We start from the raw sequence: 18,177 nt of genomic DNA, 5'->3' as shown, positions 1-18,177 counted from the left end.
ATGGTTACCACCCATAGGTGGTGGCGACCATCATCCACTCACTTGATGAAGTGCTGTCTACTTTTTCCTTAGCCTTTATCATTCTTTTTCTGTGCCTGCCCTCCTCTCTTCCTATATCTTCCATCTTTCCTGTCACTTCTTATTTCTTTTCTTTCCTTTCCTTTACAGGTGGCTTTACATTATGTGACAAGCCAAATGGTTTCCTGTAAGCCAAGAAACCATTTACAACACTGGGTGGTAACCATATAACCAAACCATACGTGTTCCCTACGTGTCAGCAAGTGGGTTGGTGGAGGGTTAGTGCCCCTCCCTGTAAAACAAATAACTCAAAGTCAAATGGCCACCCTTTAAGGGATTATGGCGTCTGGTGATAGATAGATACACAGTTACCACCCAGTGTCACCAATATGTGGAATAATATATACAGTATATTATCATCATCATCATCCGGACCTCCTTTCCCACCCTAGGGCAAGGTGAGGAGTAGCAATGTCTAGACAGCCCAAATTTGCCCAATCCAATGGGCCACGCTTCCATTCACACATCATTCAAGCCCCTGGGATCCTGGCTGTATCGGATATATATATATCCATCCATCCATCCATCATCCAATCCTACATTGCCCCATGAGGAGCGTAGGAGCCTGGGGCTAGGCAATATATATATATATATATATATATATATATATATATATATATATATTTTTTTACTGACTGTACAGTATAATGTACTGTACAGAGAACACAGTACTGTATCCTCAAATCTATAACCCCTATCCATATCATCACCTACAACATACCTAAATATTTCAGGGAAGAGATAAAAGCAAAGAAGGCGGAGCGCAGACTGAAGCGCAAGCAGCGTCGCAAGTCACGAAGGCAACAACGTAAGCAAGTAAGGAAAGAAAGGAAGAGGAACCGCAAGGTTCGAAGAAGACAGGGGAGGACCCACGGAAAGGAGGAAGAGGGAGAAGAAGTACATGCAGAGTAGTGATAAGGCAAGAGTAAGGATGAAAAATAATATCACATAATGAGAATGAAGTAATAATGATGGAGGCAGGAGGAGAAAAATGAAAGAAATAAGTGCGAAGCTTAAATATTTTCATATTAAAAAGAGGTAGATGAAGAGTATAGAAAATTAAATGGTAAAAGTATAAATGGAGAAAGGTAATGTGCATCCATAGTTGATAGCAAAATATGAAGTTACTCAGTGGGAGATAAAGAGCAAAGGGAAGGAAGATGTAAATAGAGATTATTAGTATGAGTAAATGAACTAAAGAATGTTAAGAGAAAGTGGAGTAAAAAGTAAAAACAAAAAGGAGGAGCACAAAATACAGAACACATGCACATCACAATAATAATCCCAGGCTGTAGCAGTCAGCGAGAAATTATCAAAACTGTCCAAAAGTTACAGTATTACTCAAAGACAGGCAATACATACATAGTAACTAAAGGGCTTTCAGACCAGTATTATAATGTTTTAATCATCATAAACTACATGCTTAATTAAAATTACTTTGATATGATAGTGATAGTCAAATTGGTAATATTAATTGGTTTTTAAATGTGCAGCAATTTTCTATTTACTGTACAGCAATTTTTGATTTATTGTAGCAAGACTCACTGTTTAGGCGTACCTTACATTTAAGATATAATTAAGTCGATAAGGATTGCTGATAGAAGTATGTTTCTGACTGAAGTTAATGTGTCTGTACAGATTTTGCAGTTTACTTGTACAGTATTTCTGCATCTCATTCAATATGTATAAGATGCTGCATCAGAACTTTGTTATAGTATTTTTATTCATTCATTCAATCTCCCAGATTCATTATAATCATTTGGAATTTTTGTTCCATTGAATTTTATTCATTAACTTCATTTGTAAACATAATCATATCTTCATATGCATCCATTTTTTTCCCTTCATGAATACTGTATCCTTCCTTCCTTTATATAATAAGTAACTACCTTATCATACACAAGCTTACAGCATAAAGCAGATTTTATTAAACAGGTATGGTATTTAATATTCAAATACAGTAGTACTTTTTTTTTTTCTTAAGGTTACTGAAGACATTTCATTTACACTAAGTACACATTTTTTTGTAACAAAAACAATTATATATTTGACAGTTTGATGCTTCCTATGCATGTTCTTACATTCACCATTCGTAGGCCTAGAATATAATTTTCGGATTTCATAGTCTCAAGTTTCCAATCAGTCTCAAGATTATCGATGCTTATTCTCTAAAGCTTCAGTTTCTTAGAAACAGTATGATTAGATAATTCTTTAACACTTTTAGAATGAAATACATTGTCATATGCATATTCCAGTCTTTTGATTACCAGTAAATGTTTTCATGTTGTGTTGTTGTACTATTCTCTGTCGTAGGTGCTAAACATTTTGAATAAACTGGTATTATTAATGTTGTAGAGTTTGTCTCCTCTTTTCTCATATACTGCCAAAGTTGGTGTGTACACATGATAATGATAATAATGATCCATCCATCCATCATCCAATCTATGCTGCCCCATGAGGAGCATAGGAGGTCGTGGCTAAGCAACTTGGTCCTGACACTTAAGATGAAAGTGACCAGCCTCAATCCATCCCTGAGTGGCATTATGTGAGCAATAAACCCCAACCAGCCCTTGGATATAAACCTACATAGACTTAATCTGACTGGAAAATAATAATAACACAGTAATGACAAAAATAATAATAATAATAATAATAATAATAATAATACAGCAACACCCTGAATCAAGAGGAATTCAGGGAAAGGCAATCTGCTCTCAAGTGAAGAAGGTTAGGTTGAGGTCATATGGAAAGGGGTGCCTTTGAAGAGAAGGCTGTTTTTCTGTTTCACTGCATGTTGGTGTATGGTGACTCATTTTGCCAAAGTAGTTTACATCTATGTCTGCCTATGGGTAGTGAGTGGAAGCTGTACTCTGTTCCCCCTATGGAATCTCAGTCATAAGCAAACTAAATGTAGCCCAGCAGTTATGGTGAACGAGTATTCACTGACTGCTCGTAATGAAGTTACATATACAAATTTAGTATACAGTAGTTATAATGTGGGGAGGGTGTTTAAACAAAATCTACTTGTAAGCCTGGGTAATGTAATGTCCTAATAGCTACTACTGTATTTTTGAGGCATTGTCTTGGCTTTGAGTAATGTACTGTATTTTGCCTGGAAGAGAAAAATAACATCAATGATATGACACTGGCAACGACACCTATATATGGTGAAATGTCTGGAAATCAGCTGTGATCAGACAGCCCCAGGCACTGATTAGTATCCTGGTATATGTTATGTTAATTGTTATTTGTTGTCTTTAAAGCATTCAACTGCACAGGGATGAGCAAAGGATAAGGCAATATGAAGGTGGATGGGAAAGGACACCTCATTCTAGAGACCCATTTGAGTACACTAGTAGAGCTTGCAGATGAGAGTTTTATTCCAAAACCCATCAATTTTCAAGCCTCTCATAAGGTAATGTCCTAATAGCTATAAATACCACCTGCAGGAGGAGTTTCATGTGGACACAGAACCCAACTGAAGGTGCCCTACAGAAAATATCTCAAAGATAATGCAACCTGTGAGAGATAATCTTCTAGGTGGGGCACAAAAAACAAAGCTTGAAGACCAAGTTGGGTGGGAATAAAGAGGCTGTATTAGTCACACAGCTTATTACTGACCTTACAGTAGGAAAGTATGAAAATATAGAGAGCACTCATAGAATAATGCTTATAATCACATCACAGAGGAATCACATGTCACTAGCCCTCACACAAGGGCTAGTGACTAGAACCTAGACCCAGAGCCTAGACCTTACTCAAGCACAAGTACCTCGATGACTAAGTGATGTGGTGTGATCCAGCAAATGTTAGACTAAAGCTCCAAGATGCCATTACATAGAACTTCCATCATGATCACTACACTGGCTAGTTGGTGCACCAATTAAAAAGTTTGGTTTCTTTTTGGACAGACCACAAAATGTGTGAAACTGGAAAACCATAGGTAAGAATAAGGCTTGACAAGAAAATTTTTGTAATTTACCGTGGACTCAACAGCAAAATGAATGCAAATAAAAGTAACGTATGATAAGATAAAAATGGCAATAACCAATCCCATAATATCCCTTTTGAGGTGTAGTGGACCGAGGCTACAGTACAGTACCATGGTCCAGCACATTTAAGGACAGATGACCAGCCTACTTCCTTTGATAGCATTACATGATCTAAAAATATCCAATCACCTCTTGGGAACCAAATCTATGGACAACTATCACTAAAACTGGGATATTGTAATCACTGCACCACCAGGACTTACTGTAAGTGACCATTTGGCAGATAAGCACTGGAAGCCAGATGACGGACCTAACTAACTGTCACCTTCCCAGATGACCTAAGGATTCCACCCTTCCCACTTCCATTACACACATGCCTCAGTCTCTGCAACTCATTCTCCAAGCTTGTCCTCAACTCCAACTTCTCCTTGAGATCTGAAGCCAGGAGGGGATCAAGGGCCAAACGGGAGGAAGGTTGAAGGGCAAGGGATGATTTCCGGGATTGTGTTTGTTGATCACACAGACTCTCTAGTTTTCTTTTCTCCTGTGAAACAGAAAGCACAGTGTTAGTCTTTTGAATCCCATGATGTATTATATGCTCTAATACCGCTACCACAGCACCACCCAATTCAGTTACCATCAAACAACTTTATCCAGCTACCACCAGAAGAATATTTGTTTTTGGGGAGACTTTCTGAAGTGGGTATATCATCATTAACTCTTTAATACAAGAAGCCTTTCCTACGCTGAACAGCGTCATCTGGAGTCTGCAAGAATGATATAAGGAATACTGTACTCTAATAGATCTGACAGGTCAAATGATTTGTGAAGTTGATCTGCTTGTAAATACAGTGACTGGTTTCTGATAAAGCACCTTAAAGAGCACTCAGTCCTTGGGTAACACATAGTTAAGTAACACATTTTTGTTCTATCGTGCTCAGCATAAAGAGACAGGTCATATCAACACGCGGAAAAACTCGAGCTCACGCGGGAAGTCAGCTGGCCTGGCGACGAAGTTGAAAGTCGCGCGCGGTGGCGTCACTCTCCAGACTGTATGTATGGAGTGAAATGCTGGAAGTTACCATTCCCTTCTCTATTTAGCCTAAATTGACCTAATCTAACCTAACCTAATCAAACCTAAATTAACCTTAACCTTAACCTAACCTAACCTAACCTAACCTTATCCTAAATCAACCTAACCTAAATACAGTAGAGCTAAACTAAACTAACCTTAATTCACGAAATGACTGATTTTGCAATCTGCCTGAATTGAATTGAACTGAAACATTTATTGCTGTAGAAGGTACAGAGTCTGTGCATACGACACCAGCTTACACCCTTTCCTGGGCACACTCAAGGCCGTATGGTTAGATGAAAATTTATGGGTATCGCAATTTTCTGGGACGAAATTAAACAAAAAATGTATGCTAATCAGAGCAAAAAAATATTTCATCCATGTGTTGTTGTAAGTCAGCGCTCAGATCCACATTCTTTGTTCAATTTCATGCTTCCCACTACATTTCGGACCAACTGGGCAAAGGGTTATCAGTCTTTTCTCGTGCCTCACCTAGCTCTACCCTACACTCATAATGGATTTTGCAGTTTTAAGGGACAAAATGGAACAAAAATATTTGCTAATTAGAAAAAAATAATTTCATCCATGTGCTCTCATACAATAATGTTCAATTCTACATTTTTCATTTGATATCATGCTTCCCAACACATTTTGGACTCACTGAGCATACAGCTATCAATCCTTCCTCATGTTTCACCGACTTTACCCCACGATCATATAAATTCACAGTTTTAGGGGACAAAATTGAAAGAAAATGATTGCTAATCAGGGAAAAAAAAAAAAAAAAATTGCTCTCATCTATGTGTTCACGTAAGTTAATGGTACCAAACATAACTGCTAAAATCTAGCTGCCCTAATCCTAACCACTGCCTTTCTAAAATGAGTACCTATATTTTTTAGCATATTCCCTTTCCATATACTGGTTCAAGGACAATTGCCCCCCGGACAACTGCTTCCTGGACAATTGCCCCCCAGAAAACTGCCTCCTGGACAATTGCCCCCATAGGACAACCACCCCTCAGACAACTGCCTCCCGGACAATTGCCTCCGCTAAATATCACCCAATTCACTGTACAAATGGTCGCAAGTGTCTAACCTAACCTAACCTAATCTTTAGCAGGAGGCAATTGTCCGGAGGGGATGGTTGTCCCATGGGGGTGATAGTCCAGGGGGAAGTTATCAGGGGGCAGTTGTCCTGATATCCCATATACTACATCAATTATCTTTTGCTGCAAAATAAGTATCACTCATACAAAAAATTCATAATTACCCTACATTTTGCTAAGATTCTGTGAAATTACCAACCTCCCCCACAGACTAGCTATGAAGTGAGGTTGAATTACCCTATCATTGGTAACACTGAGGCAAGCAGTGATGCCGCCAGCCTGCCACTAACCAATGCACAAACACACAAACCATGCGGACAATACTCTGATACAGAGTACCTTCTCCTGTCTGGACTGAAGTCATAGTTTTGTTAATTTATTCCTAAATATCAGACATTAGTTCGGTCAGCTCCCGGACTCCGATAAAAATGAATTCCAGTGTAGAGAGGTCTGATATATCGAGGTTTTACTGTACTTATCTGCATAATTTCTTTCTTGTCCCTACATGAAATGATTGCACAGGAGGAGGAGGAGGAGGAGTTCTTTTTATGTAACAGCTGATCACATCTAAACACCCACCTCCTTGAGATGCATCTTGAACCTGTGCACTTCTTCCTCAGCATGCTTAACCTCCTCCTCTATCTTGCTCCTCTCCCTGATTCTGCGAGCTATAACTGCATCCACATGCTTCATGGATACCTTGTGGGCCTCTATGCTTCTGTGCTGATGGGGCAAAATATCATTACATACAAGACATTTCTGACAGTTTTTCGTGGGGCAAAACAAATATAACACATCATATTATCGAAGTAGTTTTACAGATGTTAACCCTTACAGTATGGTGATGTTTTTCTATTTTATTGCCAAGTGATCTTATCAGCTGGGGATTTTTTTTTTTCTTCCTTGATGGAGGGATTAGGTATAGCCTGCATTAACCCCATTATGACTGACAGGCTCAACAAACCACTACCAGCAGGATTAACCTCAATACAGTTTTGTATAGCAAGCATAATTTTTTACAATATACAGTATTATTGTCCTGAAGGGGTTAATCGCATACTATGAGATTATTTTATTTAACCTGGAGCAGTCTACTGGTAATGAGTGGGTTTATGAAGGTTATATCAAGCTCCTTCAATCTCGAAGGTCTCATCAGAGCCGAATAAAACTGTCTAATGGGGGCAATAACAGAAAAAAATCTACAACCTTCAAGTACAAGAAGCACTTGTACAAAGCTTATCTGCCATTCAATTACCATGTTACTCTTGGAAATATGACAAGAATCACTTAAATGAAAATGTAGGCCTCTGTGCTTTTGGCAGATCATTTTCTTTTTAAAGACTCCAACATGCTTGCATGCGTCGGCCTTCATCACCTAATGGCGGCTCTCCATGCTGCACGATCCATTGCAGCCTCCCTGTTCAGTCCCTTAACCCTGAGGTCACACTTAATGACCTCGTCCCATGTCTTTCTCGGTCTACCCCTCGCAACCCCACCCCCAATATTAACACTTCTCACCTTCCTCATCCAACTATCATCCCCCGTCCTCTCCACATGTCCAAACCATCTCAATACCATCTCAATCTACCCCTCCTCATCACAACATCAATGCACTCCAGTCCCATCCTACCTCTCAACTCTTCCATTGTGAACCCAGCACCCCCAGACCTTGGATGCAGGGACGCGCTTCACATCCACCTAATCATTGTCATTTCTGTACGTCTGAGCCGACGAATATCGTGATATTTCATAAATACCAGTACTGTATACAGATCAACAGGAGAATTCTTCAAATCATATAATTTGGCAAACCTGCTATTATAACAGCTCATGAGCTGAAATTATGCCAAACTGATGAGGTTCTTTTCAGCTGAATATTTGTTTTCTAAAATGTGAAGTTCCCAAGATGAAGTTGCTAGATTGGTATCAATGCTTCAGAATCATCATGACCATCACCTCTGATGCCTTGTTCCTTCCTGGAAAATCCCTTGACAAATGATGGTCATGACAGAACCACAATCAGTCTACTTTGTCTTCACAATGTGTGTACATAATTCATGTGTAATTAAAGGTATGGCAGGGGCAGGCAACCTTTTCAGAGCGGGGGCCAGATGAGACTTTCGGGAGCAGTCCGCGGGCCAGGGTGACAAATGAGAACACAAAACAGACTATATACAAGAATTTTATTGGAAAACATTCAAATTAAATCCATATCAGGATATGGACTTCCACAGTTGAAGGGATGGAATGTGTTTGAGCTCGTGGGTTAAGACCTCATATTACCTATGAACTTGAAAAGTACTACATACATACATGGATACACAGCAAGTGTGTACCCACCTTAAGAGTGACACATACCTCCTCTCAATGCGAAAGTCCTATGGACACTGGTGTCTGGCAGGATGGCGGAGAGATTGTATTGCGCGTGGTGAGGGAAGTGCTGATTTGCCAAATAGCATCTGCTGGATCCATGCGGAAGGCAGATGCTATTTGTCGGAATTTAATTTGTTTTGGCTGGGGTTTCATGGGCCAGATTGCTATGCTCATGCCAGGCAGGTTGGCGGACTTGACACTAGACCTTTGCAGGCCAGAGGTTGCCCGCCCTTGGAGTAAAGCATTATAGTATAACTGTATTTTATATACCAAACAGTACTCTAAAAAGTTCACAGAACCTAACTCCTTCATTTAACATGTATTCTTCCGGGAAAATTATGTTTAAATTACGTGAAATTCAAATTACACAACTTCTTGAACACAGTACTTGCATAAATTGAGAGGTACCTGTATGTTGTTGCATATATATACACAACAGCCACCTTTGGGCTTGAAATGCGCATAGAGAAAGTAGGATACAGAGAAAGGTTGGTTATCAGTCACCTAAGAAAGCTGATTTTCTTTAAGGAAGTGAGGTTTGGAGGAGAAGAGGTGGTGTTCAACAGAGAGAAAGTTAAAGGAAAGGCTGCTAATGTTTCAGAAAAGAAGTGAGTCAGACAGTGGTTCTAGGCATCTCACTTGGTCGTTAGTGGGAGAGGGGCGGATGGTGGGGACTTCTATGGAACCCTACCTCAGGGACTACAAGGCTTGGTACTGTGATGTCATTTAAAAAAAAAAAAAAAAAAATTTATAAGAAGTGTAGTTTGTAATCTCCATATGCTGACAGTTAGAGGAACTTGTACTGGAGAGCATGCTGGCCTACTCTTTGTGTTAATCAGCAATGGAGGATGGTCAGAAGCTAGTCCTGAGGACTAATGAAACGAGAGCTCCAGCTCTCCCCGTCATCAGCTTTCCATCCACCTTGAGAGTACCGCCCTGTTTGATGGGTGCTATAGTCTTTATTAATTTAATTTCTAAATTGGCTTATACTCATACAGTTGATAATTATATGCTGTGATTGTCATTACTGGTCTGTGTTATCAAACTAAACTGTCCAAACTATTTTACAAATGAGGACAAAGTTACTATACTGTATAATGATAATCAAGTGTTTCATTAGAATGGCAAACTGAATCCTACAGGCTGGAATTTGAAAACATAAGCCAAAAGACCAAAGTGCTTCTTTCTAAGTGCAATTAATATCTTATGGCAAAAGGACTGCTTGTACGTTCAACGTCCAGTGTTGTGATTACTTCATGGCCATATACTGATGTGGTTACACAAGGGTGACCTGACCGATGACTGTTCTCTGCTGTGTCTTTCCCCTGAAATAATCTAATCCACCATTCAATGGTTCTGCTTATATCAAATGTTTGGGTTGTGTGTTCAGGATTCTCTCGCACTAAATAAAAGGAAGATCATGCCACCTCTCATCTCCCTAGTAGTTGGATGCATGTTGCTTGCCCTATCCATACAAAGGTATATAGTAGGTCTGCTTTACATTTTGTGGTAAGGTGTAAGGTAAAATGTCTAGGTTATCATCACTCAACTGAACATGCATTTCATCTCTTAGATGCAATGATTCTCATGAATTGATGTAAAAGCTCTGGAATTTCCTGGGTTCAATTGTACTGTTATTCCCATCAGCAGCAGATATGAAGCCTGAGGAAGTCAGGTTAGCCAATCACGAATATGTAATTGTATAGAGTTCTCATAATGTTCACGTTACACTTAATTGTCAGACAAAACTGAGGCATGACTTATTGTCTTTCGTTGAACCATTCTGTATTCATTTTAAACCAGTAATGTAGAACCACATCTAATCAATTTTAGGTTTGGCTTTAGATCCATTTGGACTAAAGCCATGGTTATAAAGGAACACTCTGAGAAATTTATGTTACCCAAATAGCTGTTCTATTCTATATACAATAATCTGAAAGTTTCTGAGGCAATTATTTAGTAAGATATGCAAATGATCATGTCTGTCATAAAGCAAAGGACTTCCAGCAGTAACTGGGATCCAGTGTATTCTAATAGTATACTGTAGTATGTTTAATTATATAAAATGTAAGCTTATTTTCATGTTCAGTTATTACCCATTTTATTAATATTATTATTGAAGAAATACTCATATAATTTCAAAAGCTCAGGTACAGTATACACCAGATGTTGGTTTGACCACCTTCTGTTTACTTACAAGCCCATCACCCTCAGTGCTCATGGACTGTTACTCATTGAGGCCTTGCTGTTAGGAAGTGTGCTAAAGTGTGTAAGTAATTCAGTCTTTTGCCCTGTGAGGCCCATCCTTGATAGGTAGTGTGTTTTGCAAGCTGTGAAGAGGGACCATGCCATCCGAAAGTGGTGATCAGTGCACCAACTTTGTGACAGATGAGCAACAATCCTGGCAGTAGCTGATGGATTAAGGCATTGAGCTCATGGATAAGCCAGAATATTGAAACCGCAGTGCAGAGGTCTTGACTTCATCATGGTTTGTGTATTTACCTATTTGTATTTACCTATTTGTAGTATACAGGAATTGAGCAATGCTCGTGTTGTCCTGTCTCCATATCCACATTTATCAAGTCTACCTTTACACACATGAATGTTTTTCTCATGCACCACCTCTTTGTCTAAGTCGTTCCAAATATTTAAGAATATACCTAATTGTGATATACACGGAATGTACTATGCTCGTGGGTTTCCGTCGCTGTTTCCCAATAAGTCGAATTTAACTTTAAACTCGTTTAAGTTTTTAGACTGGACGATCTCTTTGTCCAGGCTATTCCATAAGTCTATACTTCTGTAAGGAAAGCTATATTTCTTGATATCCTTCAAGCAGCTTGACTTTTTCAATTTCATTCCATGTCCTCTTGTTGCTCTCTTATCCCATACAAACAGATCTTCTTTGTCAATTTTATCTACTCCCACCATGGTTCTGAACACCGCAATCATGTCTCCCCTCTTTCTCCTTTCCTCTAACGAAGGCAAATCCAGTTTTTCCAGCCTCTCTCTGTATGACAGGTCTGTCAGACTGGGGACCATCTTTGTTGCTGTTCTTTGTATTCTCTCAATCTTGTTTATATCTTTCTTTTTGTGTGGGGACCACACTACCGCTGCATATTCTAACCTGGGGCGGATCATGGCCACTATCAATTTTTTCATCATTTCTTCATCCATATAATGAAATGCTACTCTTATGTTAGTCAAGAGCTTATAAGTCTCCCCAACTATCTTGTTAATGTGCTTTTCTGGTGACAAACTATCTTGGACCAGCACTCCCAAATCTTTCTCTTCTCTCCTTTTTGTGATTAATTCATTACCCAAAAAATAATTCAGTGATGGTCTCCTGCTACTTTTACCCATTTCCAATATTTTACATTTCTTTACATTAAATTTCATTTCCCACGTCCGGCTCCAATTGTGTATCCTATCCAAATCCTCCTGCAGTATTTTACAATCCTCCTCAACCTCTATCTTCCTCAAGATCTTTACATCATCAGCAAACAGACTCGCATAACTGTTCACTCCATCTACCATATCATTTACGTAAATCAGGAACATTACTGGCGCCAACACTGAGCCTTGAGGGACTCCACTTGTTACTTCCCTCCATCCAGACATCTTTTCCTTTATTACTGTCCTCATTTGTCTGTCTCTCAAGAAGTCTCTCATCCATTCCAGAAGTTTCCCCTTTAGTCCTCCTATATATTCTAGTTTCCACATTAGTCTCTTATGAGGTACCTTGTCAAAGGCCTTCTCTAAGTCTAAGTACACACAATCCACCCAACCATCTCTCTCCTGTACCACATCAATCGCTCTTGAGTAAAAGCTCAACAAGTTTGAAACACATGACCTTCCACTTCTGAATCCAAACTGACATTCAGCCAAAATATTCATCTCTTCCAGATATTTTATCCATCTGTCTTTCAGGATTCTCTCACACAATTTTGCGACCATGCTGGTTAGAGACACTGGTCTATAATTCAGGGGTTCTTCCCTATTTCCTCCCTTGTAAATTGGTACCACATTTGCCCTCTTCCATTCTTTTGGCACTTTCCCCTCTTCCAGTGAGCATACAATTAAGCTGTGAATTTTATCCGCCAGTTGTTCTCTGCATTCCTTCAGTACCCAATTAGAAATTCCATCAGGTCCTGGGGCTTTCCTTACATCTTGAGTTTCCAGTAATTTATACACTTCCTGCACCTCCACTTTTATATCTTTCATCACCGGAACATATCTAATCACTCCCTCCCCTTCCACAAGCTCCTTTTCTTTAGTGAAAACTGACTGGAAACGTTTGTTCATTATTTCTGCTTGCATTGCCGCATCCTTAAAGACCTCTCCATCTACTTTCAGCTTGGTGATTCCTTCCTTTTGTTTCAGTTTGCCATTAACAAATCTATAAAACAGTTTGGGTTCATCCTTGCATTTGTCAATTATACCTTTTTCAAAATTCCTTTCTTCTTCCCTACGTATTCTTGTGTATTCGTTTCTTGTTCTTTTATATTCTTCCTTTGTTCTGTCGTTACCTCTCTTTCTCCAATTGTTCCACGCCTTCTCTCTCTCTTTTTTGGCTATCATACACCTTCTATTAAACCACTCCTTTTTCCTGTTTTCTTTCCCTCTTACTCTTGGTACAAATTTTTCCACTCCCAAATTATAGAGGTCTAGAAAGATATCCCACTTCCTCTGTATCTCTCTTGTTTCTCTGAATTTTCTCCAATCCGCATTTTCAAAAAAGTTTCTCAATCCTGTAAAATTTGCTTTCCCAAAGTTGTATCTTCCCTGTCTATGAAGCTCGTCTCTTGGCTCGACGTTTCCTATTAACATCTGGAACTCAATGACCACGTGATCACTTTTTCCCAAAGGACAGAGATATTCCAATGATTCTATTACATCGGGTTCTTTGGTGAACAGTAAATCTAACCTTGCTGGTGTGTCCTCACCTCGAAACCGTGTCTCTTCTTTGACCCACTGCGTCATCACATTATTCATTATTATATTTAATAACATAGTACCCCACGAGTCCTCGCCGCCTCCCGAGTACCATTCCTCCCAGTTCACCTCTTTACAATTAAAGTCACCCACCAAAATTATATTATTGCTTTTCTCAATTATTTTTTGCAAGTAGCTAGCCATATCTGACAACATCTCATGGTATTCGTCATCCTTCCATGCTCTCGTCTTTGGGGAACATACACTACCGCCATATCTCTCTTAACATTCTCTCCAGTTTCTAATTTCATATATATCACTTCAGCCCTGCCTTCTCCCATTTCCACAGTATCTACATTTATGTTGTTCTTCACTGCTATCATCACTCCTCCTCCCTTTTTTTCTTTTCTGTCTTTTCTCCACAGTTTGTATTTACCCTCTCCCAAATGAACATCAATATCTTCTCTTAATTTGGTCTCTACAAAGCACATGACATCAGGTTCATGTTCTCTCAAGAAATCATTAATTTCGATCCTTGTCGATATGAAACCATCAACATTAGTATATATCACCTTCAAATTATTTTTGACATTATTAATACCCTCTTCTCTCCTACTCTCTGTCCGTACCACTTCCTCAACTTCTGATCTTTCACAACCATCCCCCTAGTTTCCTTCACTTCTATTTCCTTAAATACCATTTCCTTACTTTCATATCCAATACTCTCCAAAAAAAAGTATTACGTTCTTCCTCTGTCCTCTTATCATTTTTTTCCTTTACTTCTTCCTTTAATGATTTTAAAACTTCTCTTTCTTCTTCATTCAGATCTTTTCTTATTATAATATTTTCCATCCCCGCCTCTTTGCTTAATTTCCAGGTCACTTTAAGTATCTCATTTATTACACTTTCTGATGTAAACTTGACTCTCATTGGTCTTGTTTCCCCTTTCTTATAAGGCCCTATCCTCCTTACTTCCTCAATTTCTTTTACCCAATTGTCTCCTTCGGGGTCAATCTTGCCTAATATTCCTCTCACCATGTTCGTGTCTCTCTCGAGTCTTGCGAACCTAACCTTTTCTTCCTCTTCCCTGTTTCCAAATACTACCACACATCTGTTCCTTTCTACAGTTTCTCTCACTATTTTCTCTTTTTTCTTCAGTATTTTCACTACATTTTCTTCCATTTCTTTCTTGTTCATTTCCCTTTCTTCCTGGATGATCTCTCTTAAGCTGACCACTTCTTTCTGTTCTTCTTCTACGTGTGCCCACTTTACCTTGTGTTCTTCTAGTACATTGCTCACCTTCTCCGTTTTATTAGTACTCTCTTCAAGTTTCCTCCTCAGTTCAACATTTTCCCTCTTCAAATTCTTAATCTCTTCATTGGCTGTTTCGTTGGACTGGATTAGACTCTGTATGGTGGTTTCCGTATTTCCTGACACATCCTTTATCACTAGATTCTCTACTTTTTTTTCGAGTTCACTAATCCTCATAATTAATGTTTTCACCAGGTCCATGACATTAGTATTAGCATCAAATCCTTGAAATTCCATTCCCTCATTGTTTACATTTTCGGCCATCTTTAACGTACCGGTAAAGTACCTAAACAGCTGTTACCGAATAAGCCACAAACATTCATGTATACTATTGCCAACAAATCTTTACATTTTTGGTAGTCTACCAACTTTCATTATTTTAAATTTAAAGAAAGACCCTAGGAGACAGGACAGACAAAATTCCTGAAACTGTGTGTGTGTGTGTGTGTGTGTGTGTGTGTGTGTGCTACTGGTGAGTGCTGCTAGTAAGTAAGTGATAGTGATGACTGAGTGAGTGAGTGAGTGAGAATGGTGAGTGAAGGAGTGCATGAATGAGCGAGTGAGAGTGGTGAGCGAGTGATAGTGACGAGTGAGTGAGTGGTGAGTGAGTGAGTGGTGAGTGAGTGAGACTGGGGGGGGGGGGTAGCAGGGCTGTTTGGCTTTCTTGCCTCCTTCCCTGTCCCCCCCTCCCCCACCCCCACTTGCCTCCCTTCCCCACCCATGCTTGTCTCCCTCCCCATCCCCCTGCCCACCCCAACCCCACTTGGTACACTGCCAGCAGCCTGCCTGGCTGTTTGCTTACCCTGAGGCAGGGTTGAACACCACACATCCCACCACCCTATCCTCCTGCATGTGATGTTTGATGTGCCATTTTTTAGCAACAGTACTGTTTATGAGGATAATAACATTACCTATGGTGTTTCTGTGTCAGTCTCTATTGAGTAAGGTATATGAGAGTTTGGGTTTGGGTCTGGAATGCATCTCTGGCTTTTCTTCAGTATCTTATGGGGAAAACTGGTTTGATATTCGACATACTTGCTGACTGAACACTCCCACTGCCAGATATCGGGGTATGGGTGTATACAGCAAATAAAATACAGTTATACTATAATGCCATACCTCTAATTACACATGAACTATGTACACATATTGTACAGATAGAGAGGAGAGGCACAGGCAGCTTACATCACAACTCATTCAAATCTGTCTCCTGCTCTGACTCACGTCCGACAGCTGGCTCTGGCTTCCTCTCCTTAAAGAAGTTTAGCTTGGTGGTCAGGGTGGTTTTCCTGTTTTTCCCTCAACATATCATTGTAGCATCAAAGTTCTGCCATCACCTTATGGGAAACTGTAGAACTTCTCTGCACACTGAGGTCATTCTCCTCCAGCAAAGCAAAACCTAAACTTATATTTTTGAACGCATCACCAAGCACTTTTTCAGTCAATGAACACTGGACTTCTGGATCCTCATTCCTGATTATTGTGCACAGTGATGTCTTCTAACTCCTTTCATAGTGATCAAGCACTTTAATCTTCTGCTCCAGATTTAAAGACTTCCTGCCCTTCTTCATCGCACTTCCATTTACTCCAGAGGTAGAAGGACGTTTGGAAGCCATGATGAATTGGACAAAGGTAAGTTAGGGAATGAAAAAAATGGTGTAAAACACTGGTGAAGCTGCACAGTGATGTTGACATGAAGCTGGTACAACAGTGAATGCATATTTGGTGGCGTTTTTCATACCCCGGCGTGGGAAGACATTGTGAGAACTCTGGTGTCCGCATAATGAAATGCCACATGGCATGAGCGTCATTTTTATTTTAAGAAAAACATGTATTGTAAACAAAAAGACAGATTTTTGACATCTTATTTCAAAAATGTGTACAGGTAATTTAAACTTGTGTAAATCAAGAGGTACCTGTATATTGTTCTCGTGTTCCTGAACTTGAATCATCTGAATTCTCTACTCTCTGGCTTTGGCTATCCTGTCATTCTCTGACTAATTATATCTGTTTGTTTAATTATTCCCTGATTCTACTGACTATGAAAATATTCTTCAACTATCTTACTTCTAAGATGGAACATATCCTACCAATTTCTTGTTTCTCTGAAAGCTCCATTCAAGGTGATTTCAATGTTCACCACCAACTTTGGCTCTCCTCTCCTTTCACTGGTCCACCTGGTGAACAAGCCTACATCTTTTCTTCCCTTAACGACCTGTAGCAACTTGTACAGCACCCTACCTGTATCCTAGGCTGCCTTGGAGAGAGTTCCGACATACTTGACCTCTTCTTTACAACTAATCCTTCTGCTAATGCTATTAATCTTTTTTCTTTGTTGGGCTCCTCCAATCCCAATCTTATCACCTTAACCTGTCCTATCGCTCCAGAAAGGCCTGTGGACCCTCCCAAGAAGTGGCAGCTGTGGCACTTTGGAGCTGTTGATTCGAAGGCCCTAAGGTAATACTTGTTTGACACTCCCTGACATAATTACTGCTTCCTTGGCTAAGGGCCATCTGAGTGTGCCTTGCACATTACGCAGGTTATTCTCTTGGGCATGGAGCATGCCTGCGACTAATGCAATAAAAAAAGAAAAACTTGGCTTAATCACGCTTGTTCTAATGCTGTCCACAACAAGGATAAGGCCTACAAAAGGTACCGGAGCCAACCCACACCTGAATCTCATCTCATTTATGTCTCTGCCCGGAATCATTCTAAGTCTGCTCTTCACTATGCAAAAAATAATTTCATACGTAAATGCTCTGAACTTTCCTACTCAACTTCTTTCCACTCCTTCTGGCATCTTGCCAAACATTTTTCTGACAACTATACCTCAACATCTTTCTCTCTTCTTTTCCACTCTGATGGCTCTGTGGCTGTTTCTTCTACCGATTCAGCAAAACTCTTTGCTCAGACTTTCTCCTCCAATTTTACCTTAGATGATTCCAGTGCTATTTCTCCATCACTTCTCCCTCTAACTTCCTCATGACTGACATTAAAATTTCTCCAACTGATGTTTCTGGCATCAGTATGCTCAATATTAACAAGGCATATGGGCCTCATGGGGTCCCTCTTGTTGTCCTCAAGAACTGGGCTTTTTGCTTACACCCTGTTAAACTTTCTGCCTCTGTATGTCAACTTGTACCTTTCCTTCTTGCTGGAAGTATACTCTCATTCAGCTAGTCCCAACGAAGGGTGACCATTCCCACCCCTCTAACTATGGCCCAATTGTTTCAACATCCTGTATTTCAAAAGTTTTTGAATCTATTCTTTTAAAATTTTAAAAGCAATATGGGTTTCCCCAGGGCCT

At 39.7% G+C, this 18,177-nt stretch overlaps 2 protein-coding genes across 2 annotated transcripts in view; one reads left to right on the top strand and one right to left on the bottom strand.

Moving 5' to 3' along the window:
• Positions 1–1,097, top strand: part of LOC145414074 (uncharacterized) — a 68,530-nt gene extending 67,433 nt beyond the window's left edge. The window contains exon 15 of the mRNA XM_080283638.1: positions 813–1,097. Within this exon, the coding sequence (XP_080139764.1) occupies positions 813–990 (178 nt within the window). The 3' untranslated portion in view covers positions 991–1,097. The remainder of the gene's footprint in view (positions 1–812) is intronic.
• A 3,283-nt stretch (positions 1,098–4,380) lies between these two features.
• Positions 4,381–18,177, bottom strand: part of LOC145414180 (uncharacterized) — a 45,922-nt gene continuing 32,125 nt past the window's right edge. Inside the window, exons 7-8 of the mRNA XM_080283746.1 lie at positions 6,831–6,974; positions 4,381–4,614 (exon numbers count right to left, since the gene is read on the bottom strand). Coding sequence (XP_080139872.1) covers positions 4,381–4,614; positions 6,831–6,974 — 378 coding nt within the window. The remainder of the gene's footprint in view (positions 4,615–6,830; positions 6,975–18,177) is intronic.

Source organism: Coenobita brevimanus, chromosome 98 (genome assembly GCF_032717465.1).
Source record: "Coenobita brevimanus isolate Jiangsu-jjx chromosome 98, ASM3271746v2, whole genome shotgun sequence".
NCBI classification, from domain to species: domain Eukaryota; kingdom Metazoa; phylum Arthropoda; class Malacostraca; order Decapoda; family Coenobitidae; genus Coenobita; species Coenobita brevimanus.
Note: the sequence above shows the minus strand (reverse complement) of the source record. Positions and strands in the feature narration are given on the sequence as shown.